Source organism: Salmo salar, chromosome ssa23, assembly GCF_905237065.1.
Source record: "Salmo salar chromosome ssa23, Ssal_v3.1, whole genome shotgun sequence".
NCBI classification, from domain to species: Eukaryota; Metazoa; Chordata; class Actinopteri; order Salmoniformes; family Salmonidae; genus Salmo; species Salmo salar.
In genome coordinates this window covers 15,420,393-15,446,707 of record NC_059464.1, presented here as the reverse complement: position 1 = coordinate 15,446,707, position 26,315 = coordinate 15,420,393, and the positions used below count along the sequence as shown (strand labels likewise).

Here is a 26,315-nt window from a genome sequence, read left to right as displayed (position 1 = left end):
TGTAGTGGTGTCTATGTCTCGGTCTGTCCTGTCATTTTGGAGGATAATCCATTCGGTATTGCTTTGAGGACAAGCCGAGATGAAAGATTGTTCCTGCATCAAGTCCTAAGCTCTTTTACCGCTGAAAAAGGTTATATATTGTACATGTATGTGTTTTGTTTATAAGTCCCACACTTTGAGGTTACAATTTCAGCATCATTCGTTTCAGGATCAATAGCTATATATCACCTGGTAGCAAATGTATATGGTATATGTTCTAAAGTATTGTTTTGCTTTGTGACAATATCATTACTAATGTATTAAGATGTTGGTCTTATGTAGCTATAGCAAGGGATAGTTTTCACTTACCACTTCATGGAGAAATGGAAAGTGACCTGTTGTTAAAGCATGATGCTCTGAACATCCTCTCTCTCTCTCTCTCTCTCTCTCTCTCTCTCTCTCTCTCTCTCTCTCTCTCTCTCTCTCTCTCTCTCTCTCTCTCTCTCTCTCTCTCTCTCTCTCTCTCTCTCTCTCTCTCTCTCTACACTTCTTTCCATATCACCACTCTCAATGAGCTCTGTGCTTTGTCATTGCACTTGCATCAGTTCACTGGTTGCATATCTCACATTCAGTGTGTGTATGTCTGTTGTGTGCATGCATGTGTGCAGGTTAGCTTTTTCGTCATGAATCTTGTTCTGGAGGCAGCTCTGCAGAACGGTCACTAGCTTGCACAGCCACAAAGTCATAACATCTGATTTTAAACATAACACTAACCTTAACCTTAACCACACTGCTAACCCTAAACTTAAATTAAGAACAAAAAGTACATTTTGTTTTCATAAATGTTTACAATATAGCCAATTTTGACATTGCAGCTGGCACATCTAGCAGAAATCGCTCAGTTCTGCCTCCAGGACCACTCTCATCCCAATAAACGTTAACCTGCTGCAAGTGTGTGAGCGTCCATATATCACAGTGTGTTGTACGTTTCATCCATAGCTGAAGGAAAGTTTTATGTACTGCTGTAAATAGGTAACATTCTTCCTCTCTCCTTTAGGGATGATGGAGCACCCTCTCATCTCCACAACTGATCTGGCTAACCACATCGAGAGACTTAAGGCCAACGACGGACTCCGCTTCTCACAGGAGTATGAGGTAACTACCCCTGCTCTGCTCTGCCCTGCTGACCACCACTGGCTGTCTACAACTCAGTTCACTCATATACTGTAGTCTCTGTAGTCTCTAGATCTATAGTCTCTCTCAAAAGATTAGCTTGACACTTTGATTAGGGCTCACACACTGCCCTACAACCACTGGCTGTCTTTATCACTACACTCTTAGAAAAATAGGTGCTATTTAGAAACTAAAAGGGTTCTTCGGCTGTCCCACATAACCCTTTGAAGAACATTGTTTGGTTCCAGGTAGAACCCTTTCGTGGTCGATGACACAGTCGATGACGTGGCACGCAACCATTGGTTGATGCACAGAATGTCTCGGCAGGGGAACGCAACGCAACCATTGGGTGGATTCTATTATGCTGAGCCAGTGAGATGCCAGGGAGATGTTTTGCTCAATAAGCAGACCTGAGTGGGCCTTCCCCAATCAGAAAAGATTTAGGGGTGTCTCTATGGTGTCTTTATGTCTCTGCCTCGAATTGCTTCACTCTTGTTAGCTAGTGATAGCTAAGATTATCTATTATATTGACAAGATGTTCAAGTAACCGCTCTAACAATGAAAATACATGTCCTCAAATATGGAAGGCAGGCAGCAGGAGACGAGATCAGGTGGGACCATTCTAGCCAGTGAGAGAGCAGATACGTGTGTGAACAACAGGCGCAACTAAGTTGCAGAATGGCACGTGTGTCTACTTATAAGAGTGCATTTGTAACAACCTATACACTATGCTATTTGATCAAATAAGCGTCATGTACTTTGACACTCTCTCATAGACTTCCATGCAAAAAGATCTGCTTATATGGCAGGGACAGATTTTGGACAGAGGTTATCCCCTCTCTTCCTCTCTGGTGATAGCTAGTGATAGTGATGCACAAGCTAGGCCTATTTCAAACATTGCTCGTCTACACACACACACTTTGTTCTGCCATTTGGAATAGAGCGTGAGTCTGTGATTGGCCTCTAACACACACATTTGTATAAGCATAATTCTGATACAGTCATGACCACTCAAAGTGTAGTAGTCGTCAGATTACCGTGAGTGTCTTTTAATAGGTTATGCATACTGTTTAAATGATGTTTCAGTGGTGAGGGTTGGGATAGAAGCCCAGACTATGTGAACTGTTGTCATTTTAAAGGGTGAACAAAGCAATTAGGTAGAATTATGCAAATAGCTAGTAAAAAGTCTGAGCTAAAATTCTCACTCTGGTTTGTATGGGCAACACACACACACACACACACACACACACACACACACACACACACACACACACACACACACACACACACACACACACACACACACACACACACACACACACACACACACACACACACATTTCTTCTTAATTGCCTACGATTAGTGATTCATGATGACTGCCAGCTACTGAGTGGTGAGTGCTGCCTTGCACCAGTCCAAGTCTCTCCCTGCCTGCGCTGTATTCAGACAGGTGAAAACCATGACAGTTGCTAGTTGATTGTGCCTTACTCTGTTTGGCACATGCTGTCCAACTCAAACGTTTCCTCAGTCGTGGGGACTGATGCCTTTTGCTGACACAGAGGAAGGAAGCAACACCATATGTTCAGGGAGCGTCGATTCAGCCAGAGATGACAATTTAGGATTGGGACTTTGCAAACAATTTATGAGAGGGCTTGGCTGGTAATGTACGCTGGGGAGTGACAACAGGTATTAATCAGGCTGTTCACCAGACACAATCACCTCCTAACGTGCCTCGCTAGATTAGGATATCATCGAAAAAAGAATGGGAGATGCTTTTTGAATACCGCTGCGCCGCTGCTGCATCGTTCAGTTATAGCAAATGATAGGTCTGTTTAACATGTCTTGTGCGTTCAATTCACTGCATTGCCTGTGTGGCTGTTTTTCCCTCGGTGGATCTGTCGACAGGTTCCATAAACAACAACAAGCGCACACAACCATGCGTACACACACATACACACACACTGTAAGACTTTTCTGTAATTTCAACAGTAAAACACTGCAGAATGCACAGTAAAATACCGTGAATTTGTTTCACAGTAAGACTTTTCTGTAATTTCAACAGTAAAACACTGTAGAACGCACAATAAAATACCTTAAATGTCTTTTACAGAATTAATGATTGTGCTTTGTGGGAAAATGTTGTGGGCTGGGAAAGAGTCTATGGCTTATTAACATATTTTAAGACTTGCATCTGAGGCTATATTTGTTGCACCCTTGAGTGAGAATGCTGTATCCACACAAAATACAGTAATATTCTGTACTTTAGGAAGCTTGAACCCCCCTTCCCCCACTTTGTTATTAGGTAGAATTAAGTAGAATTACACAAATAGCTAATAAAAAGTCTGAGCTAAAATTCTCACTCTGGTTTATATGGGCAACACACACACACACACACACACACACACACACACACACACACACACACACACACACACACACACACACACACACACACACACACACACACCTTTATTCTTAAGCCTACGATGAGTGATTCATGATCACTGCCAGCTACTGAGTGGTGAGTGCTGCCTTGCGCCAGTCCAAGACTCTCCCTGAGGAATCCTTTATTCTCCCTGCCTGCGCTGTATTCAGACAGGTGAAAACAATTACAGTTGTTAGTTGATTGTGCCTTACTCTGTTTGGCACATGCTGTCCAACTCAAACGTTTCCTCAGTCGTGGGGACTGATGCCTTTTGCTGACACAGAGGAAGGAAGCAACACCATATGTTCAGGGTGCGTCGATTCACCCAGAGATGACAAATTTGAGATTGGGAATTTGCAAACAATTTATGAGAGGGCTTGGCTGGTAATGTACGCTGGGGAGTGACAACAGGTATTAATCAGGCTGTTCACCAGACACAATCACCTCCTAACGTGCCTCGCTAGATTAGGATATCATCAGGAAAAGAATGGGAGATGCTTTTTTTTCCCAGTTATAGCAAATGATAGGTCTGTTTAAAATGTCTAGTGCGTTCGATCTACTGCATAGCCCATGTGTATGTGTGTCTGTTTTTCCCTCGGTGGATCTGTAGACAGCTGACATAAATAACAGCACGCGCTCGCTTACGCTCTGACACACACACACACACACACACACACACACACACACACACACACACACACACACACACACACACACACACACACTATAAGACTTATGTAATTTCAACAGTAAATTACTGTAGAATGCACAGTAAAATAAAAAAAAATTACAGCACACTAAGACTTTTCTTTAATTTCAACAGTAAAACACTGTAGAATGCACAGTAAAATACCTTAAATGTGTATTACAGAATTAATGATAGTGCATTGTGGGAAAATGTTGTGGGCTGCGAAAGACATTACATATTTTAAGGCGTGCCTTGTAAGAGGCTATATTTGTTGCACCCGTGAGTTAGAATGCTGTAACCGCACAGAATACGCTAATATATACTGTATTTCAAGAATTTTAGAAACCTTGTCCTGAGAATCTACAGTATATTACTGGCCAAATGCTGCCAGAAATTTTACTGTAATTCAGAATACAGTACCATACTGCATTTTTGGTGCGCCGAAAGCATTTTAAACATGAGTGGGAGTATGGTATTGTTTCTGACTCATTAACATATTTTGAGGTTTGTCTTGTAAGAGACTATATATTTGTTGCACCCGTTAGTGAGAATGCTGTACAAAATTAACTGATATGTGGTAGTAGATCCGTAAGAACTTAATTTAACTAGGGAACAGATCAGAATGGGAGCAAGTCTCAAACCTTTAATGGTTGAGTGGCTAGCCATGTCATTTTCATCTGTTTTGCCATGTAATCACTATGAGTTTAGCAGTGACAGGAAACCGAGGCTTTCTGAAGGCTTCGGCGCTTTCATCAAATTGTGCCAAAAAACGGTTAATTACCCTGAGCTTCATTATCTGTTCACAATGCACATTAGTGACATCTGCTGGTCAGAAATAAAAAGCAGCGTGTGATTATCACAGGTATTTTTTCTCTGTTTCCGTCATAATATTATGGTAAGTCGTTGGCTTTAGTAGCCAATAATCAGTTGGAATACCAGGTTCGCATCTTACATCATGTTTCCATTTTTTTGCCTTCCAGTTGACTCTTTTTCAAAAACTGAATCTATGGCATTATTTAGGATGCTTAAGACAGAAGCTTATACTAAATAATGCAAATTATTTTAACAGCAATGCAGAAAGAACAATTTTCTAAATAGTGTGCCTTTAACAGGATTCAAACGCATACCCCCACATCAGTGAATGTTCCATTGTTCCCTACTCTACCAGCTAAGCTACCGGTCAGGTGAAAAATATTTTGTACAAAATAATATGTAAGTATAGTGTCCAGTCAGTGTTTGAAAGCAGCTTGGATTCGGAAAAACCACCGGAACCAGGGTGTAATCAGTGGGATCTCGCATTTTGCAACACATGGTTTGAAAAAGTACGTGATCAAACTAAGCTTCGTACGTCATTGATGACGTACTTCTGATAAAGTGATACACGCATCGGCACACTGCTTCGAAGTTAGCTTCTTAGCGATTTCAACTCATGCCTCAGAGCTCTGGTATCAAGCATAACATCACTACAGGTTGGAAGCCTTCGTTAACACTTACAGAAAATGTTTTACTTGCTGTAAGGACAAGAGCACCCGCTAAATGACCAAAATGTACATGTTAAAATGAAAACTTGCAAAGAACACTGGGTAATATGTCACTGGGTATTTACAGTAATATGTTGTAATTGTAATTGGTACTGTTAATTAAATTACAGTAACATTTTTGGTTCCATAAAAAGGTTTACAGTAGCTGTACTGTAAAATGAATTACAGTAACTTACTGGCCAATTGCTGCCAGTAAGTTTCTGTACATTTTACAATAAATGTTTGACATAAATAACATCACATCTAGGCCCTCAGGGAATCAGAGGCGTATTCTGGAGTCAGGAGACAGGTGCATCTCTCTCAGGATGCGTCCCAAATGATACCTTATTGTGGGTCATGGTCAAAAATAGTGCACTGAATAGGGAATATGGTCCCATTTGTGGTGCATGCTCTGTTGTGTCTATGATAAATACAGCAAACAATGTCTTTCAGCCACTCGGCCAGACACTGTCAGCCATACTGTGTGTGTGTGTGTGTGTGTGTGTGTGTGTGTGTGTGTGTGTGTGTGTGTGTGTGTGTGTGTGTGTGTGTGTGTGTGTGTGTGTGTGTGTGTGTGTGTGTGTGTGTGTGTGTGTGTGTACTGTATCAGTGCACGTGTGGGTGGTGTGTTTGTGCATGTTAGCAGGGAAATAGCTAATTATGATCCTGCAATATATTATCACCCTCCTTAGAGAAGCTGTTTAAATAAAACATGTATTTGTTACGTACACAGAATAGTACACCTTGCTACCTGTGTAGCTAACTGAAGCAGCAATATAGAAGTATGTTAAGCATTACAAAATACACAATATAAGTAGTATATGCCACAAATGGTACCCTATTCATTGTGTAGTACACTACTTTTGACCAGGGTCCGTAGGGCTCTAGTCAAAGCTAGTGCACTATATATGGAATAATATTGTGCCATTTGGGCCACAGCCAGTTACTGTATGAAGTGTCTTGACAGGATTTGATATCAGCTGAAATACAGGAGCTATTCTTGAAGCATCACCGTGCTGCTGGTTTAGGATGCAGCTTGTGGAACACACACACACACACACACACACACACACACACACACACACACACACACACACACACACACACACACACACACACACACACACACACACACACACACACACACACACACACACACACAGACACACACAGCTAGTGAAAAACAAGCTAAGGGCTCTTCAAATGTCAAAGTAAATTTTCCTCGCCTATGTAAATTCAGCCTCTTGTGCCAAACGTTAGCATGGTATCTCTGCCTCACGGAGGTACACACGGTGGCGGCCCTCTGGGCTTTTGTCTTTTTATCGGTCTGTTTTGTGGGTGCCTGTTTTTGTTTCTGAGAGGGATGGAAATGCGGCGGTGTCGGCGAGAGAGCGGGATTGCAGTGGCATCCACGGTAACTGATATTCACATCCACTGGGCGCATTAGCAATAATGTGTGTTGTTTGTCAGAGCAACGCAGCAAAAGCTTTACCTAACAGGCTGTTAAATAAGATGCGCTCAACCTCTCTCACCATTGTCATTGATATGAGCAGACAGACGGGCCCACATGCCTTCTCAGCCAGCCATTCAGTCAGGAGGAAACAACCAGAATGCGCAGCCCTTTTCCTTTATGTGTGTGTGTGAGCGAAGGAAGAGAGAGGCAGAGAGAGGGAGCGGGAGAGGGGAGGGAGAAAGAGGGCAAGACAGAGAGGGGAAAAGGAGAGAGACAGAGAAGGCGAAAGAGAGAGGCGAGACAGTGATGCGGTTGGGGGAGATTTTTCAGTATGATGTGAGATCAGTGATCAGAACAGAATGGTCAATAATGAATAACAATGTAGTGTCTGTCATTATTTAGTTGGACCAGAGCCTTTGTCCAGTGCCAGGGATCGATACAGGGCTCAGATGAATCATCAACCTGCGCAGCGGTGGCTAACCCATGCCCTGCCTACCATATGTTCCGCTCTCCCTCACTGTGTCACATACTGTAGTATAGACTACTTCTATATACTGTATGTATTTGTACTGTACTCTATACTACATTGTTCCACCAGTAAACATTGTTTCAACTTCTTTCAATGGTCTCTGGACAGCCTCCTCATTTTGGTCTTCCTTATTTGAGGATACAGTAGTATATCTGATTTGTACGAGCTTGTTATAGCGTAGATATTTCCTATTTCCTAGGTTTGGGGTTCGACCACAGTGTTTTAATTCATCCTGAGTGTTCTCCCCTCTCTGTGTGGAAGGGCTTGGAGGTCGTGACCTCAGGCTGGGTAGATTCAGGATCGCTGACAGAGATTGTTTCTGCTCTGTTCACCTCCATGACTTCTTGATTTCATCAGCACAGCTCTCCTTGGCCATTAGGTGGCCCAGAGATGGTAGAGCCATGACCGAGAGGTGATTTTATGACTACAAACAGCCCGGGGGGGGCAGAGTGCTGTGGGATCACATAGGGCTGCTTTTATTACAGAACAGACATTGAAAAGGATGGGGAATGAGTTCTGGTGCCTCCATCATCCTTTAGAATTAAACATACCGAACCTACTTTCCTCACAAAACCCTGCAAGGCTATTGAGTTTTAAGAAATATGACTGGAAAAATGACAATATGTCTCTTCTTCCTCCTCTCTCTATCTCTCTCTCCTTCCCCCTATCCTTCTTTCTTTCTCCCCTTCTCTCTCTCCCTTCTTCTCTCTCCATTGCACTCTCTCACTCCATCCCCCCTTCATCAGTCTGTAGACCCTGGCCAGCAGTTCACGTGGGAACACTCTAACCTGGAAGTAAACAAGCCGAAGAACCGCTATGCAAATGTCATCGCCTACGACCACTCCAGGGTCATTCTCACCTCTGTCGACGGTATGTTTGGTGGATTTGTTGTTGTTGTTGTGAAGTGTTTTCGAGATTTATTTCTCTTTTTAATAACTGGATGTGGGGAGATAATGTGTTATGAGATAAGTGAGCACCTCTCAGAGTTTTTTTTAGGTTATGTTTTGCTTTTTAGGGAGGGGTGGTGGGAGGTATTGTGATGTTATTAACTAAGTGAGGCTGTCACAATAAAGAATATCCAAAGCCAAGTCTGTAGACAGTAAGCTCCTACCCACTGCAAAGACATGTCACAACAATATATCTCTCAACCCAATCCCCAGGTGTGACAATGCTTCTCCCTCACTTACTGTCCGTCTGTCTCAGTTTGGAGTCAGTCAGTGATATAAATGTCATTGCATCCTACTGCTTGTGGATGTGTCTTTCTTCTCTAATGTGTTGTGCTGTGTGGGGCTGTTTCATGCTGTGGAGGGGGTGTTGATATCGTGTTGAAAACCTACCAGCCTGCTAGGTAACATCCCAAATAGCACCCTATCCTGTTTATAGCACACTACTTTTGACCAGAGCCCTATGGGCCCTGGTCAAAAGTAGTGCACTATAGGAGATAGTGTGCCATTTGGAAAGAAGTGATGGAGTGCCATTGCACTATGGGCGGGGGTCAAAATAAGTGCACTATATAGGGAGCCATTTGGGACGCACACCGAATGTTTCCTAACACTGTCTTCCGTGCTACAGGAGTGCCAGGTAGCGACTACATCAACGCTAACTACATAGATGGCTACAGGAAGCAGAATGACTACATCGCTACACAGGGCCCGCTTCCTGAAACCCTGAGTGACTTCTGGAGGATGGTGTGGGAGCAGAGGACCAACACCATCGTCATGATGACCAGACTGGAGGAGAAGTCACGGGTGAGTGACTGAACACGCACACACTGTCTCAGCATTACATTTTAGTCATTTAGGAGACGCTCTTATACCGAGCAATTAGGTTTATGTGCCTTGCTCAAGGGCACATCAACAGATTTTTCACCTTGTCGTCTCTGGGATTCGAACCAGCGACCTACCGGTTACTGGCCCAACATTCTGAAACGCCAGGCTACCTGCTGACACACGCGCACACACACACACACACAATGTCTCAGGACACACACACACAATCCCTCCCCCACACACACGTCCTGACCATTGATTCACCCTCTGCTGTCATTGACCCTGCACTCACAGACAGTAACAGTCCCAGTAGTCTCACCCTGGCTCTCTAATGGACAGAAGGTGTGAGCGTTGACTGTTAGGTGGCAAAACCCTAATCGAGGTATTTGAATAGACTCTGTAAATAACTGACACTTTGACTGCATGATGGCAGCAAGACAGACAGACACACACACACACACACACACACACACACACACACACACACACACACACACACACACACACACACACACACACACACACACACACACACACACACACACACACACACACACACACACACACACACTAACACACACCTACTTTCTCTAGCAGGATTAATAACTCTGTACCTAAAGGTCATCCCATAGTGTCACAGCTTCCTGCCAAACTTAACATCACACCTGTCTCTCTGGCCCCAGGGTCAACTCATCATTCAATTACCTTTCACCTTTGAATCTTGGCCCCTGTGTGTCATCATCACCACAGCAAGGTGTCTGCTGGTAATATCCCAACCCCACCGCTGTGTCCTCTGATAACCTCCATTTTCACCGGTTTTGTCTAAAAGGAATACAGCTTTTGTCAAAATTGACTTTTGTAGCAGATTTAGGAGAATTTATGCAGCAGGTTAGGAGAATGAACGTAGCAGGTTAGGAGAATTAGGTTAAGGTTAGGAAAAGGTTTAGGCTTAGCTATAATGCTAAATAATTCAACTTTTGACGTCAATTTAACAAAAGCTGTATTCCATCTAGAGATGACAATTTTCACCCCTTACTATCAGTCTCACTAGAGAGGAAATGAACGGGAGGGGAGTACCTGAAAGAGAACACACCAGAGGAATTTATGTGACTGTCCGTAGCGACTGACATGGGGATGGCTGAGACGCAGTGACACCCCCTTCACTATGAACAACCAGAGCACAGTACCTACCTTCAGTAATGTTAGGGACAGCAGCCATTTCCAACTGGCACTAGTCTGGGTGGATGTGGGGAAATGTTCCTGTAAAACAGATCAACATAAAACACCAGTAAAATGAAAAAAGAAATATTATTATCTGTGTACATGGTCTGTGTTTGGAAGAAATGTACCAGTTAGCTCTTGGCTGTGTGCGTCTGTGATGTTCAGTGGAATGTGTCCAGGTGGTGACCCTACTGTCCACCAGACTGTCCAATCAAAATGCCCCCTCACAATGCCCTGACCAATGACCCTGGAGCACCAGGCTGCTGTCCAATCACAAAGCCCTGACTAATGTCCCTTTGACATAGAGGTCTGGAGGAGAAGAGAGGCACCAGTCATGCTGGCTAGGGTCCCTGGGCCTAGATTCCCCTAGAGATGGGCCCCTGAACCCCAGCTGGCAATCTCTCTCTGCTTTCACTCTCTCCCCTCTTTCTCTCTCCTTCTCTCCCTCTATCCCTTTCTCTCCCTCCAGGACATGAATGACACAGTGGAGCAGAAGCAGTTCAAGCTGTCATCCTTCACTTAGCCTCAGTCCCTCTCCCATAACACTAACCCTCTCAGTCCTTGTCCTATAACACTGACCCTCTCAGTCCCTGTCCCATTTCACCAAAACACTAGGCCCCTTAGGCAGCTTTAGTCCCTGTCCTATCAACCTACTGTAACTCTGTGTCAATGCTCTCATGCTAAAGCTATGCTCAGAGATCTTCATTGTTCAGTGTCTGCGAGTGGAAGTCTCTCCTCTCTTCCTCCATCCCTCTCATCCTCCTCTCATCCTCCATCCCTCTCATCCTCCTCTCATCCTCTCACCCCTAGTCCTTGGCACTGTCCCTTTACTGTAACCGCAGTGTCAGTAACACTATTCTACACTAAGGCTGAACTTTATTGTTCTTTGCCTGTGTGTGTACAGGTGAAGTGTGACCAGTACTGGCCCAGTCGGGGTACAGAGACCTATGGGATGATCCAGGTGACCATGTTGGACACTGTGGAGCTGGCTACCTATAGCGTACGCACCTTCACCCTCTATAAGGTAAGAGCCATACATGTAGAGGTATAGTATGTATTTTAGTCCAAGAGTGACCAGCTCTCGACCAGCTGGAGGGCAATGATCCCGGAATGTATTCTCGAGCTTTTATCAAATCTCTTACTAGCTAACTCGGTGTTGTAAATATAAATGTTTGTCATAGAGACTACCCAGAATGTGGCCACCAGTGTGCGTTTGTGGTGTTCTGATACGTTGCTCTACCAGAATGGCTCCAGTGAGAAGAGAGAGGTTCGTCAGTTCCAGTTCATGGCCTGGCCAGACCATGGAGTGCCTGAGTACCCTACCCCCACCCTGGCCTTCCTGCGCAGGGTCAAGGCCTGCAACCCGACAGACGCAGGGCCCATGGTGGTCCACTGCAGGTAACCCCCATCTCGGACACATCCCCTTCACTGCGAACATCTGGAATGAAGTCAATAAAACTGCCCGGGAACAGGGTTCACTGAAGTTGCGCTGTTGAGGCTCTTTCCGCTGGTGGAAATAAGCCTAAGCCAGAACCATCTCACAGATATGTGACTTTTCCCACACAAAAGCCACCCACACACACACACACACACACACACACACACACACACACACACACACACACACACACACACACACACACACACACACACACACACACACACACACGCGCGCACACGCACACACGCACACACGCATACCGACACAACACAAACATACACATTACACACACACACACACTTTTACACACATAACTTGCTGCTGTTCCTTATTTTACTCTTATGATTATCTATCCTGATGCCTAGTCACTTTACACGTCCTTCATTTACATATATACCTCAAATACCTTGTACCTCTGCACATTGATCTGGTACTGGTACTCCCTGTATACTGCATAGCTCCATTCTTGTGTATTTATTTTTTTAAATGTTGTATTATTATTTTCATTATTTTGAAACTCTGCATCGTTGGGAAGGGCTCATAAGCGAGCACTTCACCGTAAAGTCTACACCAGTTGTATTTGGTGCATGTGACACATTCTTTTTATTTCATTTGTTCCTGTCAGTGTACTATACATGGCTATATAGTTACAGTGCCCTGTCTGTCCCCACAGTGCTGGTGTAGGGCGGACCGGTTGCTTCATCGTGATCGAAGCCATGCTGGAGCGTATGAAGCATGAGAAGTCTGTGGATATATACGGTCATGTGACGTGTATGAGAGCTCAGAGGAACTACATGGTGCAGACGGAGGACCAGTACATCTTCATCCACGAGGCCCTGCTAGAGGCAGCCACCTGCGGTAACACAGAGGTCCCTGCACGCAACCTGTACGCACACATCCAGAAACTCACCCAGGTCACGCCCGGAGGCACCGTTTCCGCCATGGAGCTAGAGTTCAAGGTAGAGTAACAAAACATGGAGTTTGAGAATAAGGTAACAGCCCTGCTTTGTAGCCTGGTCCCAGATGGAAACAATGACCATAGCAGTTAGAAGGACAGCGCAAACAGTGTGGCAACAGCCTCTCTCCTTGTACATTACAATTCAGTTCTATGTTATGAACTTAACTTGAAAGATTGTTGGAGGGCAACCTTGAAATCAGACTCGAATGCTAGGGACTTGGGAATTGACTGGTTATGCTTGAGTTTAAGTGACATGACTACATAATTGGTAAAGTTACTAACTGGGGCATTTAGTTATGAAACAACAGTAGAGTTGTTGTTGTTTCAGTGTGTACGATGCAGTGGGGGCAGGAAGTTAATGTCTTAGTGTGTTTGGAACAAGGAGTGGGAGAAGAAAAGGAGGAGGAGAATGAGGAGGAGGAATTTTCCTCACCCTCACACTAACTCTTAAGAGGGGTGTTCTGTTTCAGAGGCTAATCTTCTGGACTGGGGATGAGAGACTGAGAACGAGGAAGGGAGGAAGAGAAGAGAGAGGCTCGGGGGATGGAGAGAAAGAGAGTGATCTAGTGAGGGAGGAGTGTTGGGGCAGGCTGACCGGCTGACAGCCTGTAGATAAAGCCTCAGTGGGTTGGAGAGCTGATGCATCCTGGGATTGGGCCTATACCACTGGGCTCCAGCGACTGTATTGGTCCCCCTCAGATACTCACTCTCTGCATCCCAAATGGTACCCTATTCCCTATATAGTGCACTATTTTTGACCAGGACCCATAGGGCTCTGAGTAGTGCGCTATGTCGGGATTAGGGTGCCATTTGGGGTGCACACACTCACAGCTTCCCGCTGTAGGAAAACAAAACTGCTCTAACCAGCCTCCTTCTGGGGGACTCACCACCACAACCAAAATGATGTGGGTCAAACTTGTTTAGCAAGCAGGATGATTGTAAATCCGCAGCGAGTATAATTAGGTTTTGATGCTCAGTACCACTCGCAAATTTGTTTCACAAGCAAGGTCTGAAATTTACACTTTGGTTTTTTGCTACTGACGGAGAATCACATTAAGAGGACCCTGTCAGCAAAGCCAGCAAAAATATAAATACTCTATCCCCCTCTCATCTGGGAGAAAATGCTTTTACATTTTAAAAGTTTGGTTTTGGTTTGCTATTCCATAACTTTGACATGTAGGCCTGTGCATCTCTCTTAACAGCCGTCTCAAATGTTGTGTGAGTATTTGTTTTCGACTCCCTGATGTCTCCGTATGTGGCTGTGGCGTCGACACTTAGGATGAGTTTAAAGGAGAGAGAGAGAGAGAGAGAGAGAGAGAGAGAGAGAGAGAGAGAGAGAGCTCGGCGTTGCCAGTGTCAGCAGGCAGTTGTTTGAAGATGGAGAACAAAGGGGCTTGACTCAAAGCTCATCATTTTCATGCATCAATAATAGTGTTAGCCCCTATGCCCTCCAAAATCCCTGCCCATACACAGCAGCGCTAGGCTGGCTGGGATCCCCGGCTTTACAACTTTGAAGGAAGGAAGGTGGGCGTCAGGGAAAAGCTGTGGCAACAGTCGTCGTCGGGTTAGAGGCAATTTGACTGCACCCCATGGGTGCACTCCATTCCAGTAATTATAAGGGTAAGGGTTGGTGTTTCTCTACAGTAGCACACAGTTCTTTAATCTGAGCCATGTTTTTAATCCATGCATCCATCCATGCATCCCTCAACAGTATACCAAAACAAGTGGAGGCGCTGCCATTTTGCAAAAAAAATCATCCCAGATTGTATCTTAAATCTGTCCATTCCTCTTCCCTTCCTTCTCCAGAAACTGTCCAACTCTAAAGCACATACCTCAAGATTCATCAGTGCCAACCTCCCCTGCAACAAGTTCAAGAACCGGCTAGTGAATATCATGCCTTTTGAGTCCACCCGCGTGTATCTGCAGCCTATCAGAGGTGTGGAGGGCTCCGACTACATTAACGCCAGCTTCATCGATGGATACAGGTGAGAGAGAGGGAGATGAGGAGAGGAGAGAAGGAGGGAGGAGAGGAGAGGAGGAGAGGGGGGAGGGCAGAGAAAGAGAGGAGAGGAGATTCAAACTGTGAAAATGAGACATGAAATATTCTAAAGACTAGAATAAGTGAGATGGGGGATGGTGAGAATAGATTAAATAGAAATGGAGAAGACTGAATCCATCCTGCAGACAGCTCCTCTAATGAGCAAGGAGGTGGACCTTTCCTGCAGCGGCTGACAGCAGTGGATTATGGTGTGACATGGAGACCAGTGTTTTCCTGTCTCTCTTCCTTGTTGTGTCTGTTGTCAGGGCAAATTGGTCATAGTGGCAGTACTGTCCATTCCTTGCCGCATTTCTCCTGTGGTAAATAAATAGTCTGTTTGTGACAGGTGACAAACTACTCCTGGAAGAGGAATAAAATTATGACTTATTGTGATTACTCTGTTCTTGTCCGCTGATTCCCACATTCCTTTACTGTATGGGAAACACTCTTTTAAAGACATTTGTTGATATTTGGAATAATAACAGTGAAATGAAGCACCTGTTGTTCTTACTGAGATGGATGGGAAGGTTTTGAGAATTCCATAATATACAGCTGGGTGTGTACGTGCAAGTGAGCATTAATGTGTGCGCAGAGATGGGCACTATTTCTGTTGAATGTATTTGAAATACGTATTTTGTATTTACAATTTTATTTGCCTGAACTACAATCCAATGTTTTTTGTAACGAGATACTTTCAAGAGCTGTAATTGGTATTTTCAAAATACAAAAATACTTTTCAATACCATTTTTTTTTTATAGCGGTTCACAACTTTGTGGCTCCCTTTCAGCTTGCATTGGTATCAGAAGTCCGATGGCACTATGGCGTGATAAGCGTGTCTGTTAAATGACCAAATTGTAAATGTAGATATAAAAATGAACACTTCTAAAGCATGCTGAGTATTATTCTAATGAGCTCTGCCCCTAAAAGGAGTCCAATAAAAAATCCAGTGTGCTTTGCAGTTGTTCATTTCACATTTACAGTTTGGTCATTTAGCAGAATGCGCAACCAGGGGGACCCTAGGAGACGTTCTTATGTAGAGAGTCTTACAGGCTGTGCATTCAACTAAGGTCAATAAAAAACACATATCGCAGTTATAGCAAGTAAAAAGTCTCTGTAACCATTACTGAGAGTGATGTTTTTAAGGGGTCGACTTGCTAATGTATTTTTGTATTTTTAAAGAAATACAATGCTTTGCAAACGTATGTTGTAATTTATTTTGATATGTTGGTCTTTAGGGTATTTTGTAATTGTTCTTTGTGATTTTTGCCAATCCCTGTGTGCGTGAGTGTGTATGCTTGAGTGTGAAAGTGTGTGTGAGGTGCTTGGCGGCTTCTGTTCAGGTATTGTCCCATATCAAATTAATACCTAATCAGAGTGGTCCCATAGAGAGTCTCCTTTATGGAAGTGTAAACACTGTAATTGGCAATAATCTACAATGCTACAACACGCTAATGAGTGAATGTCTGAATGAATAGGAGCTTTCCTCCTTTTTGGAGGATTTGTTGAGTGTTTTCTGTTTGGATTTCCTCATCCACACACACACACAATAGCAAGCAAGCAAGCAAACACCTCCTCTGTGCCTAATAAAGTCCCTGGGGCTGCCCCACCTGAGGGAGAGTAGGGAAAGAAGAGAGGAGGAGGGAGACAAGGAAGGTAGAAGTAATTCATCTTTAGTTCATGTAGCGGTAATTAAGAGTGAATTAAGACAGAGAGGTGTTAGCCTGCGTCCCAAATGGCACCCTATTCCCTATATAGTGCACTTTTAATCAAAAGTAGAGCACTATATAGGGAATAGGGTGCCATTTGGGACTCATTCGAGGTGTTAGTATTCTATTTCGCGGGAGGCAGGTAGGCATCACATCTTTAAAGTGCCAGAGGGGATTAGAATGTCTTAAGTGAAGAAGGGGAGGATAATGATGATGATGCAATGATGATGTCATTCTGGTTAAGTTTCTGATATCCTGGGGTGGTAATTCAAACTATCTAGTCTATTGCCAGCTATGCCACTGACATAATGATGTAAGTCACTGAAGTTGTGCACACCAGACATTACATACATACCAAGCACTGTCTTGGTAGAGCAAGGATCTCTATGCATGCCTGTTAATTTCTTTATTGCTATTGCTATGTCAGAACACTCAGAATCCAATAATTCAGCTGAAGAAACTGAATATCCATGTGTCAGTCAAACCTATCAGATGTTAGAGACCCTTTGAACATTGTGCTGAGGCTGGTCTTAGTTATTACTCAGAAAGTAAGAGCAAAGATAAGTAGAACTCACAATTCCAGCAGCACCTTAGATAGATAGAACTCACAATTCCAGCAGCACCTTGTACTGTAGTTCATGCCTCATATAGAAAGCACTGTCTGTCTCTGTATGGTTGTATAAGCAATGATGTATGGCTTTAATGTATCCTGCTGTAGCCTATAACATGGAGGAGCAGACCATATAGCTGCTTTAATCTCATGGTCAGTCATTTCCTGCAGTGTGTGTGTGTGTGTGTCTGGCCGTACGAATGTATGCGTCTTGGGAGGATTCTCACATGTTTGTCGGGATTCCTGACAGAAACGTAATCACATTAACGCCACTACTCCTACAGCTTCACATTGCCCTCTACTGTTGATCTAGTGGAACTGGACCCCAGCTGCAACGCTGCGGTTCTCACTGCCTTGAAGGGGAATAGGAACTTAATTTGTCAGCAGCATAACATAATGAAAATACACCAAGCCCAGACCCCATTATCAGCACAAGGGCCTCTCAGATCACAGTAGGACCACACAGGGCTCAACGTGGATACTCTAGGTCTATGGGGATGTATTGAAGTGTACCTTATATCCTTTGTAGTTATGATGTTATCCTGACTCCCTGTGTCATGGCATTTCCTGTATCCTGACGTAACTTGTGTCCCGTGTCTCTCAGGCAACAGAAGGCCTACATAGCCACCCAGGGCCCGCTAGCAGAGACCACAGAGGACTTCTGGAGGATGCTGTGGGAACACAACTCTACCATCGTCGTCATGCTCACCAAACTCAGAGAGATGGGACGGGTGAGTGGCATAGATACTGTACATACACTGGTAATACACGCACACACATGCATGGACACACACTAATGGATGGTATTGTTGATATGACAGTTCTGTCATTGTTGTCTGTTTCTTAGGAAAAGTGCCATCAGTACTGGCCTGCTGAGCGCTCTGCCAGGTACCAGTACTTTGTAGTGGACCCCATGGCTGAGTACAACATGCCCCAGTACATCCTCCGAGAGTTCAAGGTCACAGACGCCAGGGTAAGTCCATCTCTCCATCTCTCCATCCATCCTCCCTCTTCTCCCTAGCGACGTACATCTCGCTCTGCTCTATGCAATTGTTGTACATAGCTGTACGCTAAGCATATTTTCCGAGTGAATTGTTTGAACACATAATTATCTCTGCACTGTGGTTATGTTCTGATGTTCTGTGTATAGAAATAGATTCTGCATGTTACAGCAAAGACAATTGTAGCTTGAGAACACACTAAAACAATACTGGTAACATTACTCAAATTCTGTGGGTATAATGCTTTATGTAGTGGTATAAGCATGTATGAGCCTTTATAATGTCTAATAATAAGGCTTAAAGAAAATACTCACTTTATGCCCATCATCCATTACTCACCACCTCTAAGGATGGCCAGTCTAGGACCATTCGTCAGTTCCAGTTCACTGATTGGCCAGAACAAGGGGTGCCAAAAACTGGAGAGGGCTTTATTGACTTCATTGGCCAAGTGCATAAAACCAAGGAACAGTTCGGACAGGATGGACCCATCTCTGTGCACTGCAGGTAAGGGAAACCAATGACAATTACCATTGTGTGTGTGTGTGTGTGCATATCTACTGTGTATAACCCTCTCTTTGCTCCCCCACAGTGCTGGTGTTGGGCGGACTGGTGTGTTCATCACCCTGAGTATCGTGCTGGAGAGGATGAGGTACGAGGGGGTGGTGGACATCTTCCATACCGCCAAAACACTGAGGACCCAGAGACCTGCCATGGTGCAGACAGAGGTACAATGCAGTCACAACGCTACAGTATATTTGGATAGACTGGTTAGAGAGGGGATAGGACTATATAGAAGCTCTTGGATAGAGGCAGGTGACTAAGCAAACAAGGATTCAGTTGAAACAATAGTTTTTTTTACAAATCAGATTTACAGTATCTCACGAAAGTGAGTACACCCCTCACATTTTTGTAAATATTTGAGTATATCTTTTCATGACAACACTGAAGAAATGACACTTTGCTACAAAATAAAGTAGTGAGTGTACAGCTTGCATAACAGTGTAAATTTGCTGTCCCCTCAAAATAACACAACACACAGCCATTAATGTCTATTTTGTGTGGCCACCATCATTTTCCAACACTGCCTTAACCCTCTTGGGCATGGAGTTCATCAGAGCTTCACAGGTTGCCACTGGAGTCCTCTTCCACTCCTCAATTACGACATCACAGAGCTGGTGGATGTTAGAGACCTTGCACTCCTCCACCTTCCGTTTGAGGATGCCCCACAGATACTCAATAGAGTTTAGGTCTGGAGACATGCTTGGCCAGTCCATCACCTATACCCTCAGCTTCTTTAGCAAGGCAGTGGTCGTCTTGAAGGTGTGTTTGGGGTCGTTATCATGTTGGAATACTGCCCTGTGGCCCAGTCTCCGAAGGGAGGGGATCATGCTCTGCTTCAGTATGTCACAGTACATGTTGGCGTTCATGGTTCCCTCAATGAACTGTAGCTCCCCAGTGCCGGCAGCACTCATGCAGCCCCAGACCATGACACTCCCACCACCATGCTTGACTGTAGGCAAGACACACTTGTCTTTGTACTCCTCACCTGGTTGCCTCCACACACGCTTGACACCATCTGAACCAAATAAGTTTATCTTGGTCTCATCAGACCACAGGACATGGTTCCAGTAATCCATGTCCTTGGTCTGCTTGTCTTCAGAAAACTGTTTGCGGGCTTTCTTGTGCATCATCTTTAGAAGAGGCTTCCTTCTGGGACGACAGCCATGCAGACCAATTTGATGAAGTGTGCGGCGTATGGTCTGAGCACTGACAGGCTGACCCCCCACCCCTTCAACCTCTGCAGCAATGCTGGCAGCACTCATACGTCTATTTCCCAAAGACAACCTCGGTATATGACGCTGAGCACGTGCACTCAACTTCTTTGGTCGACCATGGCGAGGCCTGTTCTGAGTGGAACCTGTCCTGTTAAACCGCTGCATGGTCTTGGCCACCGTGCTGCAGCTCAGTTTCAGGGTCTTGGCAATCTTCTTATAGCCCAGGCCATCTTTATGTAGAGCAACAATTCTTTTTTTTTGATCTTCAGAGAGTTCTTTGCCATGAGGTGCCATGTTGAACTTCCAGTGACCAGTCAGTATGAGGTAGTGTGAGAGTGATGACACCAAATTTAACACACCTGCTCCCCATTCACACCTGAGACCTTGTAACACTAACGAGTGACATGACACCGTGGAGGGAAAATGGCTAATTGGGCCCAATTTGGACATTTTCACTTAGGGGTGTACTCACCTTTGTTGCCAGCGGTTTAGACATTAATGGCTGTGTGTTATTTTGAGGGGACAGCAAATTTACACTGTTATACAAGCTGTACACTGACTACTTTACATTGTAGCAAAGTGTCATTTCTTCAGTGTTGTCACATGAAAAGATATACTCAAATGTGAGGGGTGTACTCACTTTTGTGAGATACTGTATATTGTGTGATGTCCTGTCATGATACTGTGCCATAATGTTAGAGGAAGGTAGGCGGATATCGGGAGGAAACTGGGATGTGGGGTTATGTCAAGGCTGTGGGTAACTGGTGAAAGGAGTCAGGCGCAGGAGAGCTGAGATGCGTGGACAAGGTATTTTAATTCAAGAAAATACCAGTATAAACACAATACTATGGTGCTGGAAAAATACCGGTACCACGACATAAACAGGCGTAATAACAAAACCCGGTAACAATATACCAGCTGTCAGATACAGCCTTACAATAAAACAAACACGCACACAAACATGGGGGAAACCAGAGGGTTAAATAATTAACATGTAATGGGGGAATTGAAACCAGGTGTGTAAAAAAACAAAGACAAAACAAATGGAAAATGAAAAGTGGATCGGTGATGGCTAGAAGGCCGGTGATGTCGACCGCCGAACGTCGCTCGAACAAGGAGAGTGACCGACTCCGGCGGAAGTCGTGACAGGTTAGATTAATAAAGTGTAGTTATTTCACCATATTGTTACAAATACTCTCCTAGGCAAATGCAGAACTATTAAATCAAAACAAATGTTATTTGTCACATGCTCCGAATACAACAGGTGTAGACCTTACCGTGAAATGCTTACTTAGGAGCCCTTAACCAACAATGCAGTTCATGAAATAGAGTTAAGAAAATATTTACTAAATTAACTAATATAAAAAGTAACACAACAAAATAACAATAACGAGGCTATATACAGGGGGTACTGGTACCGAGTCAATGTGCGGTGGTGCAAGTTAGTCGAGGTAATTTGTACATGTAGGTCGGGGTAAAGTGGCTCTATTCGTGATTGTAGATAACTCTCTTGACTGACACTGCTCTGCCCCTCTTTGTTTCCCTCCCAGGACCAGTACCAGTTGTGCTACAGGGCAGCTCTGGAGTACCTTGGCAGCTTTGACCACTATGCAACATAATCAGTCTCAGAATGCACTGGGAATCCTGGGGTTCCGGAGCGCCGCCAGTGTGTCCCTTCTGAGCCATATACACCCTGCTGACAAAGTCCAGAAACAGCCTGAGGGGAGAAGGGAGAGGGGGGAGGAAGAGTGGAGAGGGGTGAGGAGGAGAGGGAGAGAGCACAAGTCTGACTGGGCGACCTTCAATCAGGTGGAGCAGTACTCCTGGACTCCTGACTGGCATAATAAACCTGCTTTAAAACCTTCCACTACTAAAATCTACTCCCCAAAAAATTATCTAAACGCTTCAGTGTGCTTCATGCTGACGTCTCTATACGTAATGCACACACCATAAAATCACTATTTCTGCCACCTACTACTGCTGATATAGCAATGGTTATTTTTCTGCTTTTATTATGCATCAATATCAATATTATTACCCATTATAAGTATGTGATTATTATTATTATTATTTTGAATTTATTTTCTAATCATTTCTACTCTGGTTATTGTATGTCTTAACCTGTCTCATTTTAAATTAATTACTTGTCTTTTTTTGCACAAGGGACATGAATTTTTAACATGCTCCGAGTTATTATTAATACTGGAGACGTATGCATACTCAGAGCTGCTAATAATAATTTTATTTTTTACCATAATTATAATATTCTAAAGTTCGCTATTCTCTGGTCCTATTCAGTGGTATATGGGGGACAATCTTTTATACGCCTTTTCACTTCCTGGTACTTTACAAAACGACTAGCCATCTCCACAAAAAGAGATCAAACACATACACCAGAGTTAGTGGACTACTATAAAATAAACCTTTATACAGTGCATTTGGAAAGTATTCAGACCCCTTTACTTTTTCCACATTTTGTTACGTTACAGCCTTATTCTAGAATGGAATAAATGGTTTTTTTCCCCCCATCACTCTACACACGATACCTCATAATGACAAAGCAAAAACAGGTTTGTAGAATATGTTTGCAAATATATATAAAAAACAGAAACCGACCATTTAAATAAGTATTCAGACCCTTTACTAAGTACTTTGTTGAAGCACCTTTGGCAGCAATTACAGCCTCGAGTCTTCTTGGGTATGACACTACAAGCTTGGCACACCTGTATTTGGGGAGTTTCTCCCATTCTTCTCTGCAGATTCAAGGACATTCAGAGACTTGTTCCGAAGCCACTCCTGCGTTGTCTTGACTGTTTACTGAAAGTCGTTGTCCTGTTGGAAGGTGAAGCTTTGCCCCAGTCTGAAGTCTTCATCAAGGATCTCTCTGTACTTTTCTCCGTTCATTTTTCCCTCGATCCTGACTAGTCTCCCAGTCCCTGCCTCTGAAATACATTTCCACAGCATGATGCTGCCACCACGCATCACCGTAGGGATGGTGCCAGGTTTCCTCCAGATGTGATGCTTGGCATTCATGCCAAAGAGTTCAATCTTGGTTTCATCAGACCAGAGAATCTTGTTTCTCATGGTCTGAGAGTCCTTTAGGTGTCTTTTGGAAAACTCCAAGCAGGCTGTCATGTGCCTTTTACTGAGGAGTAGCTTCCATCTGGCCACTCTACCATAAAGGCCTAATTGGTGGAGTCCTGTAGAGATGATTTTCCTTCTGAAATGTTTTCCCATCTCCACAGAGGAACTCTGGAGCTCTGTCACGGTGACCATCGGCTTCTTGGCCACCTCCCTGACCAAGGCCCTTCTCTGAAACAGAGAGGTGCGGGGTGGAGGGGTGCCATAATCAACATCAAGGTCTTCAGAGCCCGGGGAACAGTGTGCAAACGGCTTTGTTCAGGGGCAGAATGACAGATTTTTACCTTGTCAGCTCGGAGATTCGATCCAGCAACCTTTTGGTTACTGGCCCAACACTCTAACCACTAGGCTACTTGCCAAATGATGGAGGCCACTGTGTTCTTGGGGACCTTCAATGCTGCAGATATTTGTTAGTACCCTTCCCCAGATCTGTGCCTCAACACAATCCTGTCTCGGAGCTCTATGGACAATCCCTTCGACCTCATGGCTTGGTCTTTGCTCTTACATGCACTTTCAACTGTGGGACCTTATATGGACAGGCGTGTGCCTTTCCAAATCATGTCCAATCAATTGAATTTACCACAGGTGGACTCCAATCAAGTTGTAGAAACATCTCAAGGATGATCAATGGAAACAGGATGCAGCTGAGCTCAGTTTTGGTCTCAGACTGTAGCAAAGGGTCTGAATACTTATGTAAATAAGGTATTTCTGTTTTTTAAATAGAATATATTTGCAAAAAATTCTAAAAACAGTTTTCGCTTTGTTATTATGGGGTATTGTGTGTAGATTGATTAAATTATTTATTTATTTATTTAATCGATTTTAGAATAAGGTTGTAACGTAACAAAATGTGAAATAATTTGAATACCATCTGAGTCTGAATACTTTCCAAATGCACTGTATGGTTAAAAAAACTGAATAGACTAATCTTGATGACGTTTGAAAAATCTGCCATGTACAAATTCCCAATAACTGTTTACTGTGATTTTCTCAATGCCTGTTGCTCAAAGAGCTCCGGTCCAAACTCTAGACACAGCGAAAGAAATACAGAAAACTACCGGTACATGGAAAAGTTGTTTGTTCTGTAACAGCACCCTAAGTTGTTACCTCCAGGAAGGTCGAGCCTGGCCTGAGGAAGACTGAACCAAACCATCACTCCCGAAAGTCACAGAGGAACTGGGACCCTGGCTCTGGTCTGATCTGACAAGCTATACCTAGTTTGGAGAAGCAGATATACAGAGCTACACATCACAGACTAATGTACAGCCCCAACAACAACCATCCTATGAGAAGTGTTGAAGTGTCCAGACAGACAGTTATTCGTCCATGTATTTCTGATTACCCTTCTGATTCTGAACTATGAACTGCACATGTCCATCTGCAAACGACTGGTCCAGCTCCCAATGACTGGCCAGCTCTGCAGTTCCAGTAACTGACAACAACCCAGATGAACGTCTCTTCTGACTGTCACTGACTTTACATCCATGGTATAACTGCTGTACTATACTGTATTATCTCCTCACTGTGGTACAGAAGGAAATTCTCCTGTAACACAAAGAAGCAGCATCAATGTATGGTGGAGGATCTCTACCTTATAGTCAAGCTTTTCTTTCTTAAGTGGTACTATAGAGTTGCAAAATGAGGTGAATTTGGATTTAGTGGGCCCGGAAGAATGGACTACAAAACATGATTCATTTCACTTTGTCTTCGAATAGTGCCGTAGGGGTTCAATCTTTTTTCTATTTGTTAATAAAAAGGAGAGGAAAAAAATGTTGCAAAAACCTTGATGTTAATAAAGTTGAATAATTTGGTTTTTTCTAATGTGGTGGTTGTATGGCTCTTTTTTGTCTATGTTGTGGACTTTCCATGTACTGTCCTGTGTTGAGATTTGCCTGTACCCTGCACACACACATGCACAAACATGCAGTCACAACTCTCTCTCTCACACACACACACACACACACACACACACACACACACACACACACACACACACACACACACACACACACACACACACACACACACACACACACACACACACACACACACACACACACACACACACACTGTACCCCTCTCTTCCCACCCCCATCCGTCCATGGACCTGCTCCCCCTTTATTCATCCCCTTGCCAGTACAACAGATTGTGATGGATACCCCTCCAGCCAATGCCTGCCTGTGCTGTGTCCATGGACTGCCTGGACACTGCTGTACAGCCACTCTGTCCTGACAGAACCCCTGGAATATTATGGTCACAAAATGGCATAAACAATGAATTGTGGTTTACAGTAGTCAGTAGGTACCAGCATTGTGACTAGGAGGATGTTGAGAATTGTTCAGATCTACAGTAACAGTTCGACATGTCAAATCAAAGTTTATTTTTCACGCGCGACAAATACAACAGGTGTAGACCTTACAGTGACATGCTTACTTACAGGCTTTAACCAACAGTGCAATTTCAAAAAAAATCTTTAAAAAAAGGTATTAGGTGAACAATGTTAGGTGACATGTTAGGTAAACTCCAGGTTTCAAAGAGGAAAACTCACTGTGTTGAACATAAAGATAATACAATTTACATGATTGATTCTTTGGAACTCATAAAACACATTCTATTGCTAAATAATATTTTCAATTGTGGAAAAAACTGATCACGGAAAGACTACAGTTTTGGGATTTGGTATTTGTACAGAGAAATTAGATGTCTTAATATGACTGAGACTTTATCATTTTTCTTTACATCATCCAACTTTTTAATGACTTATAACATATTAATAGGCTATTATTTGCAGGTCCTGAGTAATATAACAAGGCGGAGTCATAGCAAAATAGTGCATTTTGATTATTCTCGGTTGAGCGTTGGATACGCCCTCATTAATCTTTGTGA

The 26,315-nt window shown here is 43.7% G+C and overlaps 1 protein-coding gene across 20 annotated transcripts in view; it reads left to right on the top strand.

The window, feature by feature from the left end:
• LOC106584181 (receptor-type tyrosine-protein phosphatase F) overlaps window positions 1-22,479 on the top strand; it is a 423,412-nt gene extending 400,933 nt beyond the window's left edge. For all 20 annotated transcript variants that reach the window (XM_045706048.1, XM_045706041.1, XM_045706047.1 and 17 more), the window contains 12 exons: window positions 1,037-1,134; window positions 8,515-8,638; window positions 9,341-9,516; window positions 11,663-11,782; window positions 12,002-12,156; window positions 12,873-13,158; window positions 14,964-15,142; window positions 18,117-18,243; window positions 18,360-18,485; window positions 18,863-19,017; window positions 19,103-19,238; window positions 21,839-22,479. In XM_045706048.1, coding sequence (XP_045562004.1) covers window positions 1,037-1,134; window positions 8,515-8,638; window positions 9,341-9,516; window positions 11,663-11,782; window positions 12,002-12,156; window positions 12,873-13,158; window positions 14,964-15,142; window positions 18,117-18,243; window positions 18,360-18,485; window positions 18,863-19,017; window positions 19,103-19,238; window positions 21,839-21,907 — 1,751 coding nt within the window. In that variant the 3' untranslated portion in view covers window positions 21,908-22,479. The remainder of the gene's footprint in view (window positions 1-1,036; window positions 1,135-8,514; window positions 8,639-9,340; window positions 9,517-11,662; window positions 11,783-12,001; window positions 12,157-12,872; window positions 13,159-14,963; window positions 15,143-18,116; window positions 18,244-18,359; window positions 18,486-18,862; window positions 19,018-19,102; window positions 19,239-21,838) is intronic.
• The last annotated feature ends 3,836 nt before the right edge of the window (window positions 22,480-26,315 follow it).